Genomic DNA, 19,831 nt, shown 5'->3' with positions numbered 1-19,831 from the left:
ATATGAAGATGATCTTATCTCACCTTTGTGGGATGAGGGCGTATGCATGATAGAGCAGTCATTCTGCAGCTGCTCTCTTCTCTCACACATTCTGACAGTTGCAGATCAGTAAAGTTGTCATTGTTTCATTATGTGAGATGTCTCATAAACGCTTTCACTTTACTTTGACCTCTTTGCCACAGGCACCTGTCTCTGTGGTTATAAGGCTCTTGGACACCACATCATTAATCTGTCAAAACATGGTCATATATCTAAACCCAGAAAATATGTAACAATTTGATGGTGCTCTGTTTTCATAGTGAAGCCAATGTCTTGTCAGATCGTTTCCAGATGTCGCATCCGGCCTAACTAAGGTAGTGTAGATTACCAACAAACAGCATCTCTTATTGCAACTGCTTGTGGTGTTTTTATGTGGTTCTGTCGTCTGGTACGCCCACATGTCTCTCTGAAAAGCTTCTCTGTTGCTCTGGATTGGAAGAGTGACAGGAAACAGCGGAGTGTAATTCTCCCACAATCACCTCTCCTCTTTTGCCCTCTCTACTTCCTGTCCTCTCTTCACCTCTCCTTCTTCTTCTTCTTCTTCTCTTTCTCCTCTCGGCTTGTCTTCCTCTCCTCTTATGTCCTCTCATCTTTCATCACGTCACATTTCTTCCCCAGTACCTTCCTCTCTCCCTCCTCCGCTCTGTGTATGGCTGTGCTGGTAATTAGCTGGTTCATTCAGCCGTTGAGTGCCATCAGAGAGCAGTAGCAATGCCATGAGGGAGGCTGGCAGGAGAGACCATCAGACACTCACAGCACTGACTAGTGTATTTATCTCTGTCTCATTAATGCAGGCCTGGGTATAAAGCCCACAGATAAGGCAGATGAAGAGAAGGGCTTTGTGTACTGACTGAGCCAGGAGAGGTCTGTTCACACCGCTTTTAGCCAATCCATCCCTGGCCCACTGATGGCTCTGTGTGTGTGTGTGTGTGTGTGTGTGTGTGTGTGTGTGTGTGTGTGTGCGTGCATGCGTGCGTGTGTTTGTGTGTGTGTGTGTGTGTGTGTGTTTGTTGCGTGTGTGTAAGTGAGAGACAGAAAAAAAGAGACTTGAGTGTCTGTCTGGAGCTCTTGTGGTTTGTGTGTCTGTCTTTACTCTCTCAGTATGGGCTTCAAAGTGTCTAAGTAAGGCGGTCCTATCTCTTCAGCCCTGTCTATGGTCTTTAAAAGTCATCCATAAGTCTGAATGGCCCTGCTGCCAAAGGCCAGAGGCCAGACAGGGCCGACTCACTGGATGGGGGCAGTAAACAGCTCTGAGCACTTAAAGAGGCTCCTGATGGTAAAACCAGTCAACACAGATCCTGCTGGGATCCAACAAAGCACACACACAGTAGACTAGCTCAGTTTGACTGTCTGAATAACAAGACTGTGCCCTATGAATCATTCTCTGAATTTTTGGATATTGTGCATGTGTCTGCGTGTGTGCGTGCATGTGCTTGTGCGTGCGTGTGTGTGTGTGTGTGTGCGTGTATGCTTGTGTGTGTGTGTGTGTGTGTGTGTTTGTGTGTGTGTGTGAAGATTTCAGAGTCACTCAGGGGTCAGGTGTTTTATAGTTGTTCCTCTGTCCTGTGTTGGCTTAAGTAGCACAGCTGTCAGTTCTACAGGTGCTCTCGGTACAGCAAAAACTCCATCTTGTCACAAAGCCACAAGCCTCCACAAATGTGTCTATGCATGCGTGTGTGTGTGTGTGTGTGTGTGTGTGTGTGTGAGTGTGTGCACATGCGTGTCTTGAGTGGAATTTGGTGAATTCAGTTCTCTAGAAAACGAAAAATGTCATCAGCCACAAAGATATATTGTCATCTTCATTTATGCTACAATAAAAACTGCACAAACCTGAGGGGAAATTTATTTTCTGTCACAATACTATCTAATAGATTTATTCATTTATTTCCTTTCATTTCTTTTTTTTCTCCCCACACTTCCCATAGGGGTCCTTGGAATATAGACACAACATTTTTTTCTTCTCGGAAAAGATCATTTCCTTGGACATGGTGTATATAGGGGAAATGAGACAGAGAGAGAGAGAAAGAGAGAGAGAGAGAGAGAGAAAGAAAGATATATAAAAATCTTAGTCATGAAATTATTTATTGATTTTTGTGAAAGGGTGGAGGGTAGGTGGAATGATAGTGGCGGGGGGGGGGGGGGGGGGGGGGGGGGGGGGGGGGGGGGGGGCGGGGGGCAGCCTTGTCGTGCCTGTGTCTCTGTCATAGGCGGTTGAACTGTGATGAGATTGTCGGAGCAGAGTGTTTAGCCAGGGCTGGTATCAGTAGCCATTACATTAAGCCTGAGGTTAATGTGGAGGCCATGAGAAAGGGAATAAACAGCCGGGCTCTGGTTTCACTGCCTGTTTCCTTCCTCTCAGCCGACAGCCCCGATACGTGCCCGACCTCCCTCAGAATCACTCTGTATGTTTTCCTTTGTCCTCTGTGAGAGAGGAGGGGGAGGGGAAAGAGTAGAGTAATTGGTGGTAGCCAAAGATGCTAATATGCTAAGACCAGAGCAAAGTACCATGTGCAGAACTTTCATCATGAGAAATGATTCTCTCTTGAGTGAGAGGAGGGGGGGTGGGTAGGAATTACTTTTGTTCCCCTTGTTTTCAAGCACTACAAACTCACAAAAATCAACTGTCCCACAACCTGTTTGTCCTAGGGGGTGAGGTGGGGGGGGGGGGGGGGGGGGGGGGTGGTTCTTAGATTGTTTCTGTTGGACTGAGCTTGGTAAAGTCACCAGTGTGGCTGGTGACAAAATCCCTACCCACAGTAAGGTGTGGGTAAGATATTTTTACATTGCTGTAAGAACCTTAAACTTACTGTGAGGCAGGACGTGCAAGCACAGAGCCGAGGTTTCTCCTCACCTGGGCCTCTCTGGAATGAACAGCCCCTCTCTTCGTCTTCCTCCTCCTCCTCCTCTTACTCCTCTTTTTGGCATCCACCGCAGCAGCTTTGGCAGCACAGTACGCTGGATCCATCAGCATGGTGAGAATGGATTCAGAAATAGAGATAGCACAACAGGTGGCCTCTCTGACAGCGTCTCTCCCGAGCACTCAGCCTGAGGACTGATATTTATAAAATATGCCTGTCTATCCAAAGACCTACACCACCATGCTCTGCCAATTATGAGAGATTCAGCCTTAACTGTGATGGAGATGTTCTCTCTCTCTCTCTCTCTCTCTCTCTCTCTCTCTCTGTTCTCTCTCTGACTTTAGCTGTGAGAAATCAAACCGTAGACACCTAACCATAAAATTTCACTCTCTCTCTTTGTCTCTCTGTTTTTAACTTCAGTATGCAAGAATGTCATTTCTGAGAATGTTAGGCCATGCAAACCAATCTCAGTGTCAGATATGAGTTCTAGGCACAATGTTGTAAGCTTCTGTAGTATTTTATGGGTGCTGACTATTTAGGAGGTAAGTTTAGTTTAAGGTTTGTTTTTATGTCTGTTGCCAGTGTTGAAGTATTTAAGTGTAGTTTGTGACAGTTTGTTCATGTGTTGAGTGGCCTGCTAGTTTCCCAACTCATTGGTCAGTGGAGCCATGAATGTCACCTTAATCAAGGATACGAGCACACATTCTGTTTGCCCTGCAATGTTTTAAAGGGACACATTATGATGTGACATATGGGCCCCACCTAGTGGTCATTCAGATGTACCACAGCACAAAACTTATCATTTCTAATGACAGTCAGTTTTATTTTAAGGGTTTACAAGGTTTGAAAATGAAACATTCCGCTCTGAAGTGTGCTCAGATTGCACCATAATTATATCATGTCAAAGCCCTAATGAGGGAAAACAAGGTTTTCCTTTTTCACAGGGCTAATTACACTCACTCCACACTTGTTTACTCATTATCCTGATGTTGTTTACCTTTGGCAGGAAGGAAAGAAGAAGTTTGACAAGGAAACGGAGAGATATTACACGACTCTGGAGAAACATCTAAACCTGTCATCCAAGAAGAAAGAGTCTTTTCTCCAAGAGGTGCGTGTCATGCAGAGATTCAAAAAGAACAATGTTGTGTACTCCCATCATTTCGCGTGTGAGTGAGAGTGCGAGTGTATGTGTGTGTGTGTGTGTGTGTGTGTGCGTGCAGTGTGTGTCTGCATGGATTTTTCTCTCAGTTCTGAATTCCTCTTATGACTCACTCATATGTCACTCCACGATTATTTAGATAGTAGTTATGTGGTACTTTCCAGAGTAAGTGTTCTCGAATGTGGTACCAAAAATCTGTGCCGTAACCGTTAACCATTAGCCAGACACTCCAGATGACTGCTGGAGATGTTGGAGCATCAGCACCTCTCCGTTGTCACGGTAACCATGAGGCCTTTGTTCGTTTGCAGGCAGACACACAGATTGATAAGGAAAGGCAGCTCTTTTGCGACGCCTCGCTGGAATACGTTTTCAAAATCCAAGAGGTCCAAGAGAAGAAGAAATTTGAGTTTGTCGAACCAGTAAGTCGGAAATACACACTTTGTGTTCCATAACAGAAGTGTATTTTTTCCCCCTTTTTAAAAAAACACTCTCGTCAGATTTTTATGAGATGTTTTTTTCTGTCCTCTGTTGTGATGGTTTGCCCTGAAGTGCTGAAGAGGCTGACACTTTGTGATTTTTAATGAGAAGCAAGCCATCTGGTTGTAAACGCTTATTCAGATGAACATGACGTTAAAGGTTTATGACCAGTGAAGCCATCATCTGTTTGTTTCCTCCTGCAGACCTCGGCAGGGTTCCAATTCAGAGAAAATTAAGCCCCTCTGCATTTCCTCTCCACATCTCCATTAGCTTTTATCAACCTGCCAACCAAATAATGGATCTCAAGTGATCTCATCTCGCTGCAAAATATATTAAAGCAATTTTAAAAAAGAGATCAATGCAATGCAATTAGAAACTGATTACAGATCACCTCTCCCGGTGATATGGATTTCTCCGGGTTGAAGTATCCAGTTTAACTCCGGGAAGGCAGCATTTATTTGGACTAGACTGTGACTCCAGCTGGAAATCTCCGGTGCCACCCTTTACCCAAAATATCGGCACTTTATACTGCGCCGTCAGGCCTTCTGCCAGCCATGGGCCGAGTTTACGGCACAACTGTGGACAGACACGGAAAAAACTTCATACAGCCAGGAATCTATGCTGTGTGTGTTTATTTGGGCCTGGACACTTCCTCTTTGTCTGTTATCTGCATGTGCAGTCAGTGTAATCTCCAGCCGGTCCCTATGGGCATGCAGAAAAGTCAATGCTTTTTTGTCTAATAAGAAAAGACAAAGTAGTCTTTACAACTGTAAGAGCTCAGTATAAAGTTGTGTGTGTGTGGGGGGGGGGGCTGTTTTAAATGGGGAACACTAACAGGGAGCATTAAGTTCTAAGGTTTTAAGTGGCTGAGAGCGTGAGGAGGAAACTAAGTGGCTCTTTAGCAGCCAACCGGCAGCGTGTTTGTTTACATCCATCGGCGGGAGAGAAGAAAAACGTAAATCTGTAAATATAATGACACTCCCTCTCAGGAGCAAAATTGGACATGAAATGTTCAATGTAGATGGCTCATCTTAGGAATGTTAAATAGGGTCCTCTCTATATACTTTATTATTGTCTCATAATCCGTGTGTGTGTGTGTGCAAGCACGTGCGCGCCTGTGTGTGTGTGTGTGTGTGTGTGTGTACTTGAGGTCATTAGAAGAGCCAGAAAAATGCCTAACAGATCTGCAATAGCTCAGCAGGTGTTTACCATTGAAGAAAATAAAAGGAGTTGATTTCTCAGTGGAATGATCAGGTGTGCTTTATAATGTCCAAGCCCAGGGTCTGACATCCAAGTTTTTTTTTAAGCCTTACACGAAAGGCAAACTCTGATTCCGCCTCGCCCATCTCCAGCCACTCTGATAAATGTATGTGTAACAGCCCAATTCAACACATTGCTAGATGTATCTATGAATACGTAGGTTCTTGTCAAGAGCTGTATATGTAATGGAAGCCGTTTTGACTGGATACATTAGCTGACTGGGTAGATTTCATTCAGCGGCCTCACTGCAAGCACAGTCTTGTCAGTCTCTCCCATAAGAGAGTGCATCTGTACCATAGCTTGCCTGAGGCTGCCTGGCAATGAGAGGAAATTTCCACAGACTGTGGCCATTGCAGAGGTGGCTTTGTAGGCATACAGGGAGGAAACAGTCTTTTTTCTAAAACATAAATAAATAAAAATCACCTCTGTCTTTGTCAGCAAGTCTACCATAAGCTCAGTGAATTGTCAAACAGAATTGTCTGACTTGTTGTCTCATTTTTCTCTCTCCCTTCAGCTACTTGCCTTCCTGCAGGGACTTTTCACCTTCTATCATGAAGGCTACGAGCTGGCCCACGAATTTGAACCTTACAAACAGCAGCTACAGTTCAACCTACAGAACGTAAGACCACACCTCACCAGTCCTGCTGTGGCCCATTCATGGCTCTGGGAGTTAGACTTAGACTTAGACTGCTTTTATTGTCATTTCAACATATGCATGACTCATACATACAGGGGATCGAGATTGCGTTACACAAGGACCACAGTGCCACATAAAACAAATAACAATATAAATACCACATAAAACAATAAATAACGCACAATAAATACTGAGGCAAAAAAAAAAAAAAGTATTGAGTAATAAATATGACAACAGAAAGTACTGAGTAAAAACTGAAAGTAGTGAGTAAGAACAGAAAGTACTGGGTAAAGAACAGAAAGTACTGAGTAAAAGAAGTACTAAGTAAAGAGTAACTTGTACAACATACAAAAAAAAAAAAAAAACCTACATATTACGAACCTAGACATAACAAGCACACCTGACACGGACAGTGAATTACTAGCAACAGCATTGGCATTGTGCAGGTAGGAGAGTTGTTTAGTGTGTTAGTGCAGTTGATTGTACAAAAGTGCAATTTAATGTGCAAAGGAGAGGTCAGAGAGTTGTTTGGAAGTTCTGAGTGTTCAAGCTGTTAAGGAACCTCACAGCCTAAGGAATTAAACTGCTGCATAGTCTGGTGGAGGCAGCACGGATGCTCTGGGACCTCCTGCCAGAGGGTAGGAGGGTGAAGTGGATGTGGGAAGGGTGGGTAGGGTCCTTCACGATGCTGAGGGCCTTTCGGGGGCACCGTGCATTGTAGATGGCCTGTATGGATGGGAGAGCAGTTCCTATGATCTTTTCAGCTGTCTTCACTATCCGCTGTAGGGACTTGCGATCGCAGGCTTTGCAGTTCCCATGCCAGACAGTGATACAGCTGGTCAGAATGCTCTCTATGGTGCCTCTATAGAATGTTGTGAGGATGGATGGGGGGAGACTTGCCTTCTTCAGGCGCCGCAGGAAGTGGAGATGCTGCTGGGAGTTAGGAAGCTCAGTTTTTTTGAAGTAGTCGACTTAACATGGCAGAGGAGGTTCAAATCTTATTCCCAGCAAATTCACCTCCTCACAGTCCACAGTGACTTTCAGCGTTAAACAGAAGTTAGACTGAGAGAGACGTGGGGATGGGGTGAAAAACTTTCTCATGTCCTCCTAATGCCTCTGAATACTTAAGTCACTCTATATCTTTATTTGGGGTGGAGTTGTTTTTTTGGGGGGGGGGGTTTGGTTTTTTAAGCAATACAGAGGACACTGAGCTAGTGGTCTTCAGCATCCTCACTATTTCTCACCGTGAGAGCAGTGTTTACGAACTGAATTTATCTTGTTGTACTCTTATCTGCTATGTTGTGTTCAAAGCATTCTGCAAGGCCAGATAACAGATTAAAGGTCAAACAGATGTGACAGCTTTGCTAAGATTCTGCCTCATGATCTGTGTCTGCGTGTGCGTGTTTGTGTTTTGTCTGTGTGTTTGTTTGGCCACTGAAGACAAGAAACAACTTTGTAAGCACTAAACAGGAAGTGGAGAAGCTGATGAAGAGGATAAGGTCGGTGGATCAGGACTACATGCCCCCGGGGCAGTGGACCATGGAGGGTTACCTGTATGTCCAGGAGAAACGTAAGTGGGGAGGACTCAGTTTGAAATGTGGCAGAAACATAACAGGAAACAGAGCAAAGTGTTATGTAAACTAGTACTGTGTCTGTTAGGAGAAAACTGTTCAGACTGAACAGTGGCAAATTTTGTAAGAACCAGTCTCCTCTGTGAGATACAAACCCTTTGTCAGTATGTGTGTGTGTGTGTCTGTGTCTGTGTCTGTGTCTGTGTGTGCGTGTTCAGTTCAAACTGAATTCATTTCTCAAGAAAACAGGAAAGCTCATCAACCAGTAAGATATATTGTCTTTTTCCATTGTGCTATAATAAAAACTACACAAACCTGGAGAGTGTGTGTGTATGTGTGTGTGTGTGTGTGTGTATTTTTGTGTCAATTCATTTCTGTCACTTTCCTCTGCACAGACTTCTTTAACTCTGTCCCTTTAAAGACTTGCTTTTCTTTGATGTATTCTGAGAGAAAGGAGGAAATTCCACCATAAGAGGCCTTTATCTTCACAGATAAACACTGTTGGATTTATCAAACTTAATTGCAAATTTAATTTTAGAGGCTTGCCTGAAGCATTGTGTTCAGGGTGAAGGACCTATCCTGTCTCGCTGTTGCCCCCCGGTGGCGATTCATGTTCCTTACAGGGAGTTTTCTCTTGTTTGTAGGACCTTTGGGTTGCACATGGGTACGACATTACTGTATGTATGACAAAGGAAGCAAGACCTTCACCATGATTAATGCGGATACCAAGTCTGCCGGGAAACAGGTAGCTTTGCAGGAGAATCATAGAAAACATATATAAGACAGTGCATCTATAGTTATAGTTGTTTATTTGTTTGTTTTTTCTGCCGGGGCGGGGGGGGGGGGGGGGGGGTTAACATTTTCCATAATAACGTTAAGCTATAATGTGACTATTTTCTTACTTCATTTTAACAACATGAGAAGATCTCAATCCTTATTTTCCTTTCTGATAAAGCACTACTTCAGCATAGGGTTTCACACTCTGTAGACCATCATCTGTCAAATCTATGTTCGTTTAGCAAAGTTTTTGCTTCAACTTGAGTGAAAATGAGCTTTAAACTGAACAGTTAGAGTAGTGTGGTTAGATCCTCAGGGAAAACACGCCGGGGAATGGAGCATCATGGAAAACAGTTTTGCAAATGCACTAAAAATACTTTGTCAGTTCTGCTGAGAGAATGTTTACCAACCCCTTTAAATTCTGCATATGTTTGATCTACACATGCTTTAAAAAATGTTTTATATTATCAACTAATTATCAAAATCCTCAAATGTTGAATGAATCAAATGTTGAGTGTAAATTGATGAAATGCCTAAAGAGAAGCCTTATGATGCTGAGGAGAAGCCCAAACTCTTTTCTCCTCGTATATGTTTTTGCTCTCTGCTCTAGAATGGAGTAGTGCCAAACCCCCCTGAAATGTTCAAGCTGAAATCATGCATTCGGAGAAAGACGGACTCCATCGACAAACGTTTCTGCTTTGATATCGAGGTGGTGGAGAGGTCAGTCTCAATGCACTTGACACAGTCCTCCCTTAAGTGACACCATACTTGCAGGACAGGGAGTGAAATCATACCTGCAGGTCAGGAGTAAACGTTAGCAATCATATGCATGGATATTAATTAACACTAACAGTGCTTTATATTCACAGTTACATAGGAGACTCTCTCTCTCTCTCTCTCTCTCTCGCTCTCTCTATCTCTCTCTCTCTCCCTCTCTCTCTCTTTGTCTGATATCAAATCTCTTAGACTCTTACTATCTGTAAGACAGAAGCTTTTCCTTTATGTATCTGCATGATCTTGCCTTCACAAGTCATACAACGATCTCCAGCTGTTTTCCACTGTAATTGTGATAAACCTTTCAACTGAGTGGTGTCTTGCCCCACTTTGCATTAGGTAACTAATGTATTAGTAATTACATAATTATTACACTGTAACCAATATGTAGTTACACATAAGCATAAGCTCATTGCTTGATCATAAATGACACCGCTTAGTAATTATACACAACGTCTCATGTAAGATGTGTATCTACGTATTTGTCATTGTGTAGTTATTGTGTAGTTACATATGTATTAGAATGCCTTGTGTAAAGTTGGAGTTGTTTTTTTTTCTTGTGTATATCTGCCATCTCTTTTGTTTTGCCTTTCTTTGTGTTTATGTTAATGTAGAAATACCATCTATCGTGGAACTCTTTTCAGACCCCTGCAATTTTTCTGTAAAGTCCGGTATGTGCCCAGCATCAAGGCTCTCTGATGCGGATGCATGTGCTGAAAATGCATGCAGCTTTTAATTGCATTCACTTCATCTGATTCATCCAATCAGATCTTCGGGATTGGATTCACTTTCACTCCTCCCCAGTCATCTCTCACTGGAACAGGGACAATGGCATGTTGATGACGGGGTTAAAAATCATTTAATTGCGGGTCATTCATGATTAACGAGAGAATGCACAGATTTGATTTGGTTTGGCTTTGATTTGAATGTGAAATTCAATTTGAATTTGGATTCTCACTGAATAATGGAATCACTTATCAGCTTATCACTGACTGGGAAATAGAGGAATTCTACAAATACATGGAGCAAACATTATACAGTTTATACAAAATATCATATGTCCAGATTAGACTAAATCTGAAAATATGAAACTTTTAACCTACTTCTATCAGTACTGCTAGTTTTAAGTAGCCGTCTTGGTTTAGCAACTGTAGATTTTAACAAATATTTGACCAGAGACACTGAAGAATGACAAATGTCCCTTAGAATTGTTGTTATGAAGCATCCAAGCTCACATAGTGCTAAGGAATCACCATAGAAATACCTTGGCGATAGTTAGCAGTGGAAGTATGTAGGATGAATACGTCACCTCTTTTGCTCTAACCCACGAGGGCAGTGAAGCCCAAGGCATTAGTCAGCTTACAGCTCATCCTCTTCATTATGCTACATACTGCTAATTACGTAGCCTGGAAGTACAGACATGCCGAACGCTGCTCAGTATTGACATAACATTTCCATGCAGCGTGTTTTCATTTTATTTTCGAGCTAACACTAACTTTCACCTCGTAGATGGCGAGGCCACTGACAAAGAAGTTTGTGCCTTTCTGCTCTATTGCGTTAATATTTGAACTGTTTGAGCAGTTTTAATTGTATGTGTTGTCCGTGAGGTCGGTCTACTCTTTTTTTCACTAGTTGTTGTAGAAGAGTGTTCATTCAGTAAAATGTCCTCTGAAGTGAGCCAAAACAAGTACACGCACAGGCACACACAAACACACACGTACTGACTTTCACCCCCTAATCAATCTGATCGTTTTTTTTGTTATAGACAGGAATCATTCATTCATTCATTCATACAGAAGGAAATCAATCATTCAGACTGCCTTTGCAGGCTTTGGTCCAAATTAAAACAATAGTGTGAGTGTGTGTGAGAGAGAGAGAGAGAGAGAGAGAGAGAGAGAAGCAAAACGGTGTAAATGGGCTGTCAGAGTGCAGACGCCACAGCCTCGCAAGCTGACAGGTGAGAATGTGTCATGTCGTGACAGCAGAAGTAGACAGGCTTTTGACAGTGTGCTGCTGTTGCAGGCATGGCATCATCACCCTTCAGGCTCTGTCAGAGTCCAACCGGAGACTGTGGCTGGAGGCCATGGATGGTAAAGAGCCGGTAGGTTACAGATCCTCACTGACAGTTAAGCTCTAGCCCTGGTCTGGGAATCTCTGCTCTCAACTCTGCTCTTATAACCTGACAAGACATAACACAAAGAATTGTATCAGTGCAATGAGCAGAGTAATGAGGGACGGTACATCATTCTTTAGTGATGTTTTGGCGCCCTCGTCTGTTTGAAAACACGCATAGATAAATCAACACCCACGTGTAGAACTGTATATCTTGATGAGGTATCAATAAAAAGTAATATATAGTACTGTAATGTTTAATTCTCTAATATTAAGCATTAAATTGTAAATGTGTGTGATGAGTTTGTAATTTGTTATGTTTGTTCCCTCAGATCTACAACCTACCAGCTATCCTGAGCAAGAAAGAAGAGAGTAAGTATTTTATTTACCTAGCCACAGACATGAAACACTAACAGCCCATGATAAAAGACCTAAGTTGTAAGAAAACCCATGCTGTTTCCTGATTTCTTTCCTATTTTCATCCTAATATCTGTAGAAGGTTGATGATATTGTATTCCATTCCTCCATGAAAATTGGTTTCTGTGCCGAAAACAAAAAGAATCATTATGCCAGAGCTATGTACTGTAGTTGGCCATGATTTTGTAGTGCTGTTTCACCTTTGGTGACAAAAAACTCTTAAAGCACTACTTTTCTTTATTCTGGTACTGTCTGTGACAGCTTGTCTGTGACAGCTTGTCTGTGACAGTCTGAGTTGCTAAATGCTCTACTGTTTTGGTGGTTACATCTGCAGATTATGCTCTCTCTCACTTTTACTTCCCTAATATTATCATATTAACTAGGTGTCAGATTAGCCATCTCTTCAAGCTGGTCCTTGTTTCATATGTTTAAACTGTGTGTCATCTCTCATTTCCCTATTGTTTATGCAGCGTATCTGAATGATGCTGGTTTTAACTTCGTGAAAAAATGCATAGAACTGGTGGAAATCAGAGGTTGGTCATTTTTATATTCTTTCTTTGCATAACCAAAGAAAGTGTGTGTGTGTGTGTGTGTGTGTGTGTAACTCCATTCCTTGGTTGTGTTTTACAGGAATCAACACTTTGGGCCTGTACAGAATAGGAGGAGTAAATTCTAAAGTTCAGAAGCTCATGTCAACAGTCTTCTGTAAGGCTCTCTCTCCCAGTCCATCCCCTCACTGGAGCCTTTATTATTATCCATGTCTTAATGGAGTTAAAGCTGCGAACATTTATTAGCTATCACAGATGAAGACTTTGCAGTCAGGTCCAGGCAGTAACAGAGAGAGACAGAAAGGGAAATGAAAATGTTGTAAAAGACATGCTCTGTTTTTTTTTCCCTCTCCCCCCTCTCTAAGCTGTCAGATTTCGGTTAAATGTTTTCACATCTGCTTGCTGTTCAGTCTCTCTCTCTCCCTCTCTCTCTCTCTCTCTCTCTCTCTCTCTCTCTCTCTCGGTCTCAGTGGGAACCCTGCTGTGTTTTTCATTTAGATTCTGGTTTTACATGCCCACCAAGAGCAAATGCCCAAGCCTGCTGACAGCAAACAGCTCACTGCTCCCTACTCAGCCAGCCTTAGCCACACACAGAGCCTTGATCAGTTCACAGAATCACAGAGCTCTTTGCAATAACCCTATACAATCACACAGCAATCACACTGATACTCTACACTTTATGAGACTAATAATTATTCTTCACAGTTATCATAAACACAATGCCTGTGCTCATTTTCAGGCATGTGTTTCACGTATCTGAGCACATCTAGAGGTAACAGCAAGAAATAAAGGAAAAGAAAGACAGTGCTTGAGTAAATGAGGGTATGCTGTAAGTAGGTGTTTTCACACCGGTATGATTCCTGAGTAAATTAGGTAAATACCATCTCACCATGTTTAGGAGCATGTCTAAGAATGCTAGGCGGGGCCAGTTCTCAGTGACTTTGTAAGAGATTTGATTAATGGGGTATGTTTAGCCGGAGCTTCATTCACAAAGAAGACTCAGCTTGCTTAAGATGATGTAGATGTGTCTTAGAGAAAGATATCATTAACTATGGTCACCCATGGTCAAAAGCACATGCTCCTGAACTGTGAGTGTGTGCTTGAATTGAAGTTTCAAGGCAACAGACAATAAAAAAAACCCTCTGATTTACTTGACTGTATATGTCAATCCTTGGCATGACCAGAAAGTTTAACTGAGAAGAGTCAGTTGAGAACTTCGCAGAGAGCAGTGAGAGGAGTGAAGCCCTAATAGCCATAGAGTCTGATGGATAATGTTGCAGATGAACTTTCCGATGTCCTGATATGACTGTTTCTATGATCATGTTTGTCTGTGTTTCTGTCTGTGTGTCTGTCTGTTTGTCTCTCTGTCTGCCTGTTTATTTGTTTGTTGATTTGTTTTGTGTTGTTTTGTATTTTCATGTATAAAACTGTACAGCAGCCAAAGCTCCCCCTGATATGGACCTGGACCCAGACACATGGGACAATAAGACCATCACCAGTGGCCTGAAAAACTACCTCAGGTCTGTCTGCACATTACACATTATTGCCACACATTACACACACTCACATTCTCTCCTCTTACTGCCACACACACACACACATTACACACACTCACATTCACTCCTCTAACTGCCACACACACACACATTACACACACTCACATTACACACACACATTACACACACTCACATTCCATCCTCTCACTGCCACACACACACACACACACACACACACACACACACATTACACACACTCACATTCTCTCCTCTCACTGCCACACACACACACACATTACACACACTCACATTCCATCCTCTCACTGCCACACACACACACACATTACACACACTCACATTCACTCCTCTCACTGCCACACACACACACACACACACATTACACACACTCACATTCTCTCCTCTCACTGACACACACACACACACATTACACACACTCACATTCCATCCTCTCACTGCCACACACACACACATTACACACACTCACATTACACACACACATTACACACACTCACATTCCATCCTCTCACTGCCACACACACACACACACACACACACACACATTACACACACTCACATTCTCTCCTCTCACTGCCACACACACACACACACATTACACACACTCAAATTCACTCCTCTCACTGCCACACACACACACACACATTACACACACTCACATTCTCTCCTCTCACTGCCACACACACACACACACATTACACACACTCACATTCACTCCTCTCACTGCCACACACACACACATTACACACACTCACATTCCATCCTCTCACTGCCACACACACACACATTACACACACTCACATTCACTCCTCTCACTGCCACACACACACATTACACACACTCACGTCCATATGATGCATTACATGTGCACAAAGCCACTGGGCATTCAGGGCAACAACCTGTGCAGAGCAAAGCTCTCTCCTTTTTCTCATACTCTCTCACATGTTTCATCTCTTTCTGTTTCTCTCTCTGTCTCTCTCTGTCTCTTTCTCTGTCTCTCTCTCTCTCTCTCTCTCTCTCTCTCTCTCTCTCTGTCTTGCTGAGGGGCTGCAAAGCAGGAAAGGCACAGGTGAAAAGTATAGGGTAATGAGTTGCACTGCCTCTGTTTGTCCACCAGGTGTCTCTCCGAGCCTCTCATGACATACCGGCTTCATAAGGACTTCATCATGGCTGTCAGTAAGTCACTGAACTGAGACCTCAGGCAGATCTACCCTCTGTTTTGTGATGATTTTCCTTATTATTTATGTTTGTTTACATAATTATACCGCAGTTAGATAGACAGAAAAACATACTCTCTAGGTTTTATGTTTTTTAGTTTACAAGTAGAATTGTTCATGAATTGAAAATGTGGGAGGTTAAACACCACATTTGTTATTGTTTTTCTTGTTTTTGTTTTTCCTCTCTCACATTTTGGCAGATTGGTTTAGTTAGTACGTGTCTGTGTTCATTTGTGCGTGCGTGTGTGTGTGTGTAAATATTTGTATGTGTCCATGTGTGTGTCTGTGTGCGTGTGTGCCTATGTGCATGTTTGTGTGTGTGTGTGTGTGTGTGTTGAATACAGAGTCTGATGATCAGAACTATAGAGTGTGTGCAGTCCATGCGTTGGTGCACAAACTGCCTGAGAGAAACAGAGAAATGTTGGAGATTCTCATCAGTCACCTGCTGACGTACGTGCCTACTCCTCTTTTCATTTATCAATTAGTCTTTCCATGTCTTAATTAGCCTTTCATACCCTCAGCCTCCCGTCTCTCCGCGCTATACCTTTATCTGTCTGTGTGTACACTGCCATCTCCTTTCTCTTATTCAGTGTTTATGAAAGAGCAACTTCTATGTCACTGCACTCCTTCAACCAAATGACTCACATTGAAAGTCTAAAGTGCTGGAAGAGTAAAGAGTAGTTGTTTGACAGGAGAAATGAAAGAAAGTCAAATATAGTATATGATTAGACTTGTCAGCAGAGCTGTATTTATTTGAAATTACCACGTTACATCATATCTAAGATAGCTGATTACCAGTTATTAATTGGAATATGATTATGTTTGTCCTGCATGGCAGCGTGTCCACTCACAGTGAGAATAACCTAATGACCGTGTCTAACCTGGGGGTGATCTTTGGCCCCACACTCATGAGGTCACAGGAGGAGACCGTGGCCGCCATGATGAACATCAAGTTCCAGAATGTGGTGGTGGAGATCCTTATCGAGAACTGTGAAAAGGCAGGTGGAACACCACAGAACCTCAACACAGACCTTCTTCTCTAATTTTCTGTCTAAACATTTCTGAATCACTTTTGGCACGGTTTCTCCAGGTAAGGGCAGAATGACTGATCCCAGGTCAGGGCAGTAGCGCGCAGGTCCTCCAATGGTCAAGCTGAGTCATGTGTAGATTGTACTTCATGGCTGTCCCAAATCATTTCTAATTCCCTAAATTAAATAAGCTGGTAATCACATTGAATGAGGTGCTAATTGTATCACTGAGCATATTGCTAATTGTGTTTTTTTAATTGTGATGCTAATTGTATTGTTTGTGTGTATCTCTAATGGTATTGTTGATTAGATTGGTAATTACAGAGTTTGAGGCATTGTCAAGTGGCTGTGCTGATTGTATATGTTTCTGATCTGATTCTGAATGCTTGTTGTAATGCTCACTCTGCAGATATTCCACCAGCCCCCAGACCCTAACGTACCCCTGCCACAGCCCCAGTCGCGGCCTGGCTCCCGCCGCACCAAAGCCATCTGTCTGTCCACAGGCTCACGCAAGCCCAAGAGCTCATACACACCCACCCTGTGCCTGGCTGATGCTGACAGTGAGCTTTACCCTGCCATACACACACACGCACACGCACGCGCGCACACACACACACACACACACACATGCACGCACACACACACACTCGTGCAGTCACACACACACTCATACACTCATAGACACACACAAACATGCACATGTATACACAGACACACACACACACAATTCTTACCCATTCATCATTATATATCTACTGTACAATACTGTAATATAAGTTTATTGTCAATTTCTGTGGAATTTTTTTTTGTGAGTGTTACATTAGTACATATTCAGAACACACATAAGACATAATAATGTGTACACAATGCACTCTGCACAAATGAAACAAAAAGTTTTGAAAACAGTTTTGAAAACAGATTTTGGGAATGAGTGCTGAAGTTTAGGTAAAACAGCTGCTGGAACAAACCTAGCTCTAGTGATTTTTGATTGTGAGCTACACTTTGGCTTTGTTTTGACTGCATGTTACATTTTGACTCAGTGTAGACAGATATCATTCATCCACTTAAATGTTCACAGCGATCTGCTGAAGCTTGTCGTTAAATCTGTTATGTACAGCAGTGTTTCCCAGTTCTGCTCCTGGAGACCCAGCACTCAGTACATTTTAGGACCCTCCCTGCTCTAAAACACCACTGACTAATGATCAAGCCCTTGTTTAGACTAAAGCATTGTGATGAGGTTGTTGTTTTTAGAAGTAAGGCTCTTCTTTCCTAAATGATCCCACCCTCCTCTCCCCTCCTCTCCTCTCCTCTCCTCTCTTGTCCTCTCCACTCCTCTCTTGTTCTCTCCCCTCCTCCCCTGTCCTTTCCCCCTCTCTCCTGTCCTCTCCTGTCCTTTCCTCAGGCGACCGGTTCAGTAGTAGTTCTGGCAGTACTCCAATGGGAAGTATGGAATCTTTGTCCTCTCACTCCTCCGAGCAGAACAGCTCCTCCAAGACGGGATCTTCTCCGCCTCCCAAAAATGACAAACCAGGACCGGCACCGGGCCAGCGTCAGTCCCCACCTCAGCTCTCTTCAAACGGGCCGCGAGGCCAGGCCCTCTGCCTCAGCAGCCCTGAGTCCAGCTCCAGAGAGGACGCGGGCCGGACAGACGGAGACTCGGAGGACTCCCGTAGCCTCTCTTCTGTGACTACCACCACAAGCAAGCACTCCCCCGCACCAAAGAAAGCTCCTCACTGTCTAACAACAGTAACAACCAAAGCCCAGCTCAACCGATCAGCAGCACCCTCGCTCAGGTCACTGCAGGTCCCTGAAGGTACAGTCTACAAGTCTCCCAGTACTGATTACTGGGAATAGCTTCATCTCTCTCTCTCTCTCTCTCTCTCTCTCTGTCTTTCTGTCTTCCTCTCTCTCTCTCTCTGTCTCCAGGGAAATTTCCTCTGATGTCTCCTCAAATGGAACCACACTGAGATACTGTCTCCGTGGACTGTATAGAGATTCAACAACAGAAATACTGTGACATGATCAGAGCAAGATGGAAAACAATGCGCAATGTGACCATGCAGTGAACATGTTGTTATGATTGATATCTTTATTTATTTGTTTGCTTGTATGTTTTCTTGCCCTCAGGTAACAGAAGCTGTATGGGGTCTGTGCAGAGTCTGGTGTCCATGGAGAAGAAGGACAGTTCCAAACCTGCAGCGCACCCCGACCTCCCCCCAAAACTAGTCCTCCGGCACAAGCAAGACAGCAGCGCTAGCAACGGCTACCAAAGACCAGGCTCAGTGTAAGGCATCTAATACCCTTCTCAACTCTGGTTCACATTCCAAACAACTTATGTTTCAAACCACAGGTTCATTCTAACCTTGATTTAAGCAGCCAATGTGGCACCAGCATTCTCTTAAATGGAAACATTTGGGCTTTTTGAAGTTCTGTGTAGAATGTGTTTTTGAAGATCTCACTTATTTTAGCAGGATGAAAAGTCATAAGATGAAAAGTTTTTTTTAGTGCAGTGTACAGATGGTTTGTATTTTATTATTTTATTTTGTTTTGTTTTTTTCCTCCATGGTTTTTGTGACATCACAGGAGTTTGATGGATTGTTTTATTCCTCTCCTTGTTGGACGGATTTTGTAATTTCTGCCTGACTGATGTGGGGTTGAGATGACCCAGCAGACATTACTCTCTCTCTCTCTCTCTCTCTCTCTCTGTCTTTCTCTCTCTCTCTCTCTCTCTATCACCACCATACCCCTGCTCCCATGACTCCAGGGACTTGTGTTTGACATTTTGGTAACAAAGACAAGTAAACATAGAACATGGCGTCTCACTGCAGCAGTGCCATGCTGCCCTCCTCATCTCCCTGTCCTCATGACCCTCCATTTCACTCCATTTCTCTCTCTGTGAGATATGCCTTCATATGCGGTGACCAAATCGACTCCTGTTATTTTGGTAACTGTTGCTCTCTCCTGGGGTCATTGGTTCAGCCCGTATCCAGGAAGGAAGTCTTTTTTCATGCAGTGACAGCGGTTTCCATGGTACACAGAACAGTAAGAGCCGGCTGAAAGTGATGCGGCTGGAAGAGGTGCATTAGCTACATATGCAGGGCACACTGGGGAGAAAAAGAATGGAGCAAAAGGAATGGGGAAAAAATGAAAAAGGAACATCAACATTAAAAGCTCTGAGCATTAAGAGCTGGTCTTATTCAGATTCTGATTCCTTTATTGCCATTGTACACGTACAACGAGATTCAGTATGCAGTACCAAGCTACACAGAGGGAATTAAAATGAAAATATAAAGTAAAAAAAGAGGATAAGAAAGGATAGATGAGTAAGTGAAGAGTAAGGCATTGTGCACACTGTGTGTGTGTGTGGGTCATGGTCTTGTATGTCCCTGGATGTAGAGCTGAGCATAGATCAGCATGTGTATGGA

At 43.2% G+C, this 19,831-nt stretch overlaps 1 protein-coding gene across 1 annotated transcript in view; it reads left to right on the top strand.

Annotated features, from left to right (window-relative positions):
* arhgap42b (Rho GTPase activating protein 42b) overlaps positions 1 to 19,831 on the top strand; it is a 56,315-nt gene that overhangs the window by 33,040 nt on the left and 3,444 nt on the right. Inside the window, exons 5-21 of the mRNA XM_030794380.1 lie at positions 3,904 to 4,005; positions 4,365 to 4,475; positions 6,308 to 6,412; positions 7,871 to 8,000; positions 8,646 to 8,746; positions 9,389 to 9,498; positions 11,575 to 11,653; positions 11,997 to 12,036; positions 12,552 to 12,614; positions 12,712 to 12,786; positions 14,065 to 14,149; positions 15,279 to 15,337; positions 15,723 to 15,828; positions 16,217 to 16,376; positions 16,816 to 16,966; positions 17,809 to 18,219; positions 18,534 to 18,690. Of these exons, the coding sequence (XP_030650240.1) occupies positions 3,904 to 4,005; positions 4,365 to 4,475; positions 6,308 to 6,412; positions 7,871 to 8,000; positions 8,646 to 8,746; positions 9,389 to 9,498; positions 11,575 to 11,653; positions 11,997 to 12,036; positions 12,552 to 12,614; positions 12,712 to 12,786; positions 14,065 to 14,149; positions 15,279 to 15,337; positions 15,723 to 15,828; positions 16,217 to 16,376; positions 16,816 to 16,966; positions 17,809 to 18,219; positions 18,534 to 18,690 (2,045 nt within the window). The remainder of the gene's footprint in view (positions 1 to 3,903; positions 4,006 to 4,364; positions 4,476 to 6,307; positions 6,413 to 7,870; positions 8,001 to 8,645; positions 8,747 to 9,388; positions 9,499 to 11,574; positions 11,654 to 11,996; positions 12,037 to 12,551; positions 12,615 to 12,711; positions 12,787 to 14,064; positions 14,150 to 15,278; positions 15,338 to 15,722; positions 15,829 to 16,216; positions 16,377 to 16,815; positions 16,967 to 17,808; positions 18,220 to 18,533; positions 18,691 to 19,831) is intronic.

Source organism: Chanos chanos, chromosome 2 (assembly GCF_902362185.1).
Source record: "Chanos chanos chromosome 2, fChaCha1.1, whole genome shotgun sequence".
Classification (NCBI taxonomy): domain Eukaryota; kingdom Metazoa; phylum Chordata; class Actinopteri; order Gonorynchiformes; family Chanidae; genus Chanos; species Chanos chanos.
Note: the sequence above shows the minus strand (reverse complement) of the source record. Positions and strands in the feature narration are given on the sequence as shown.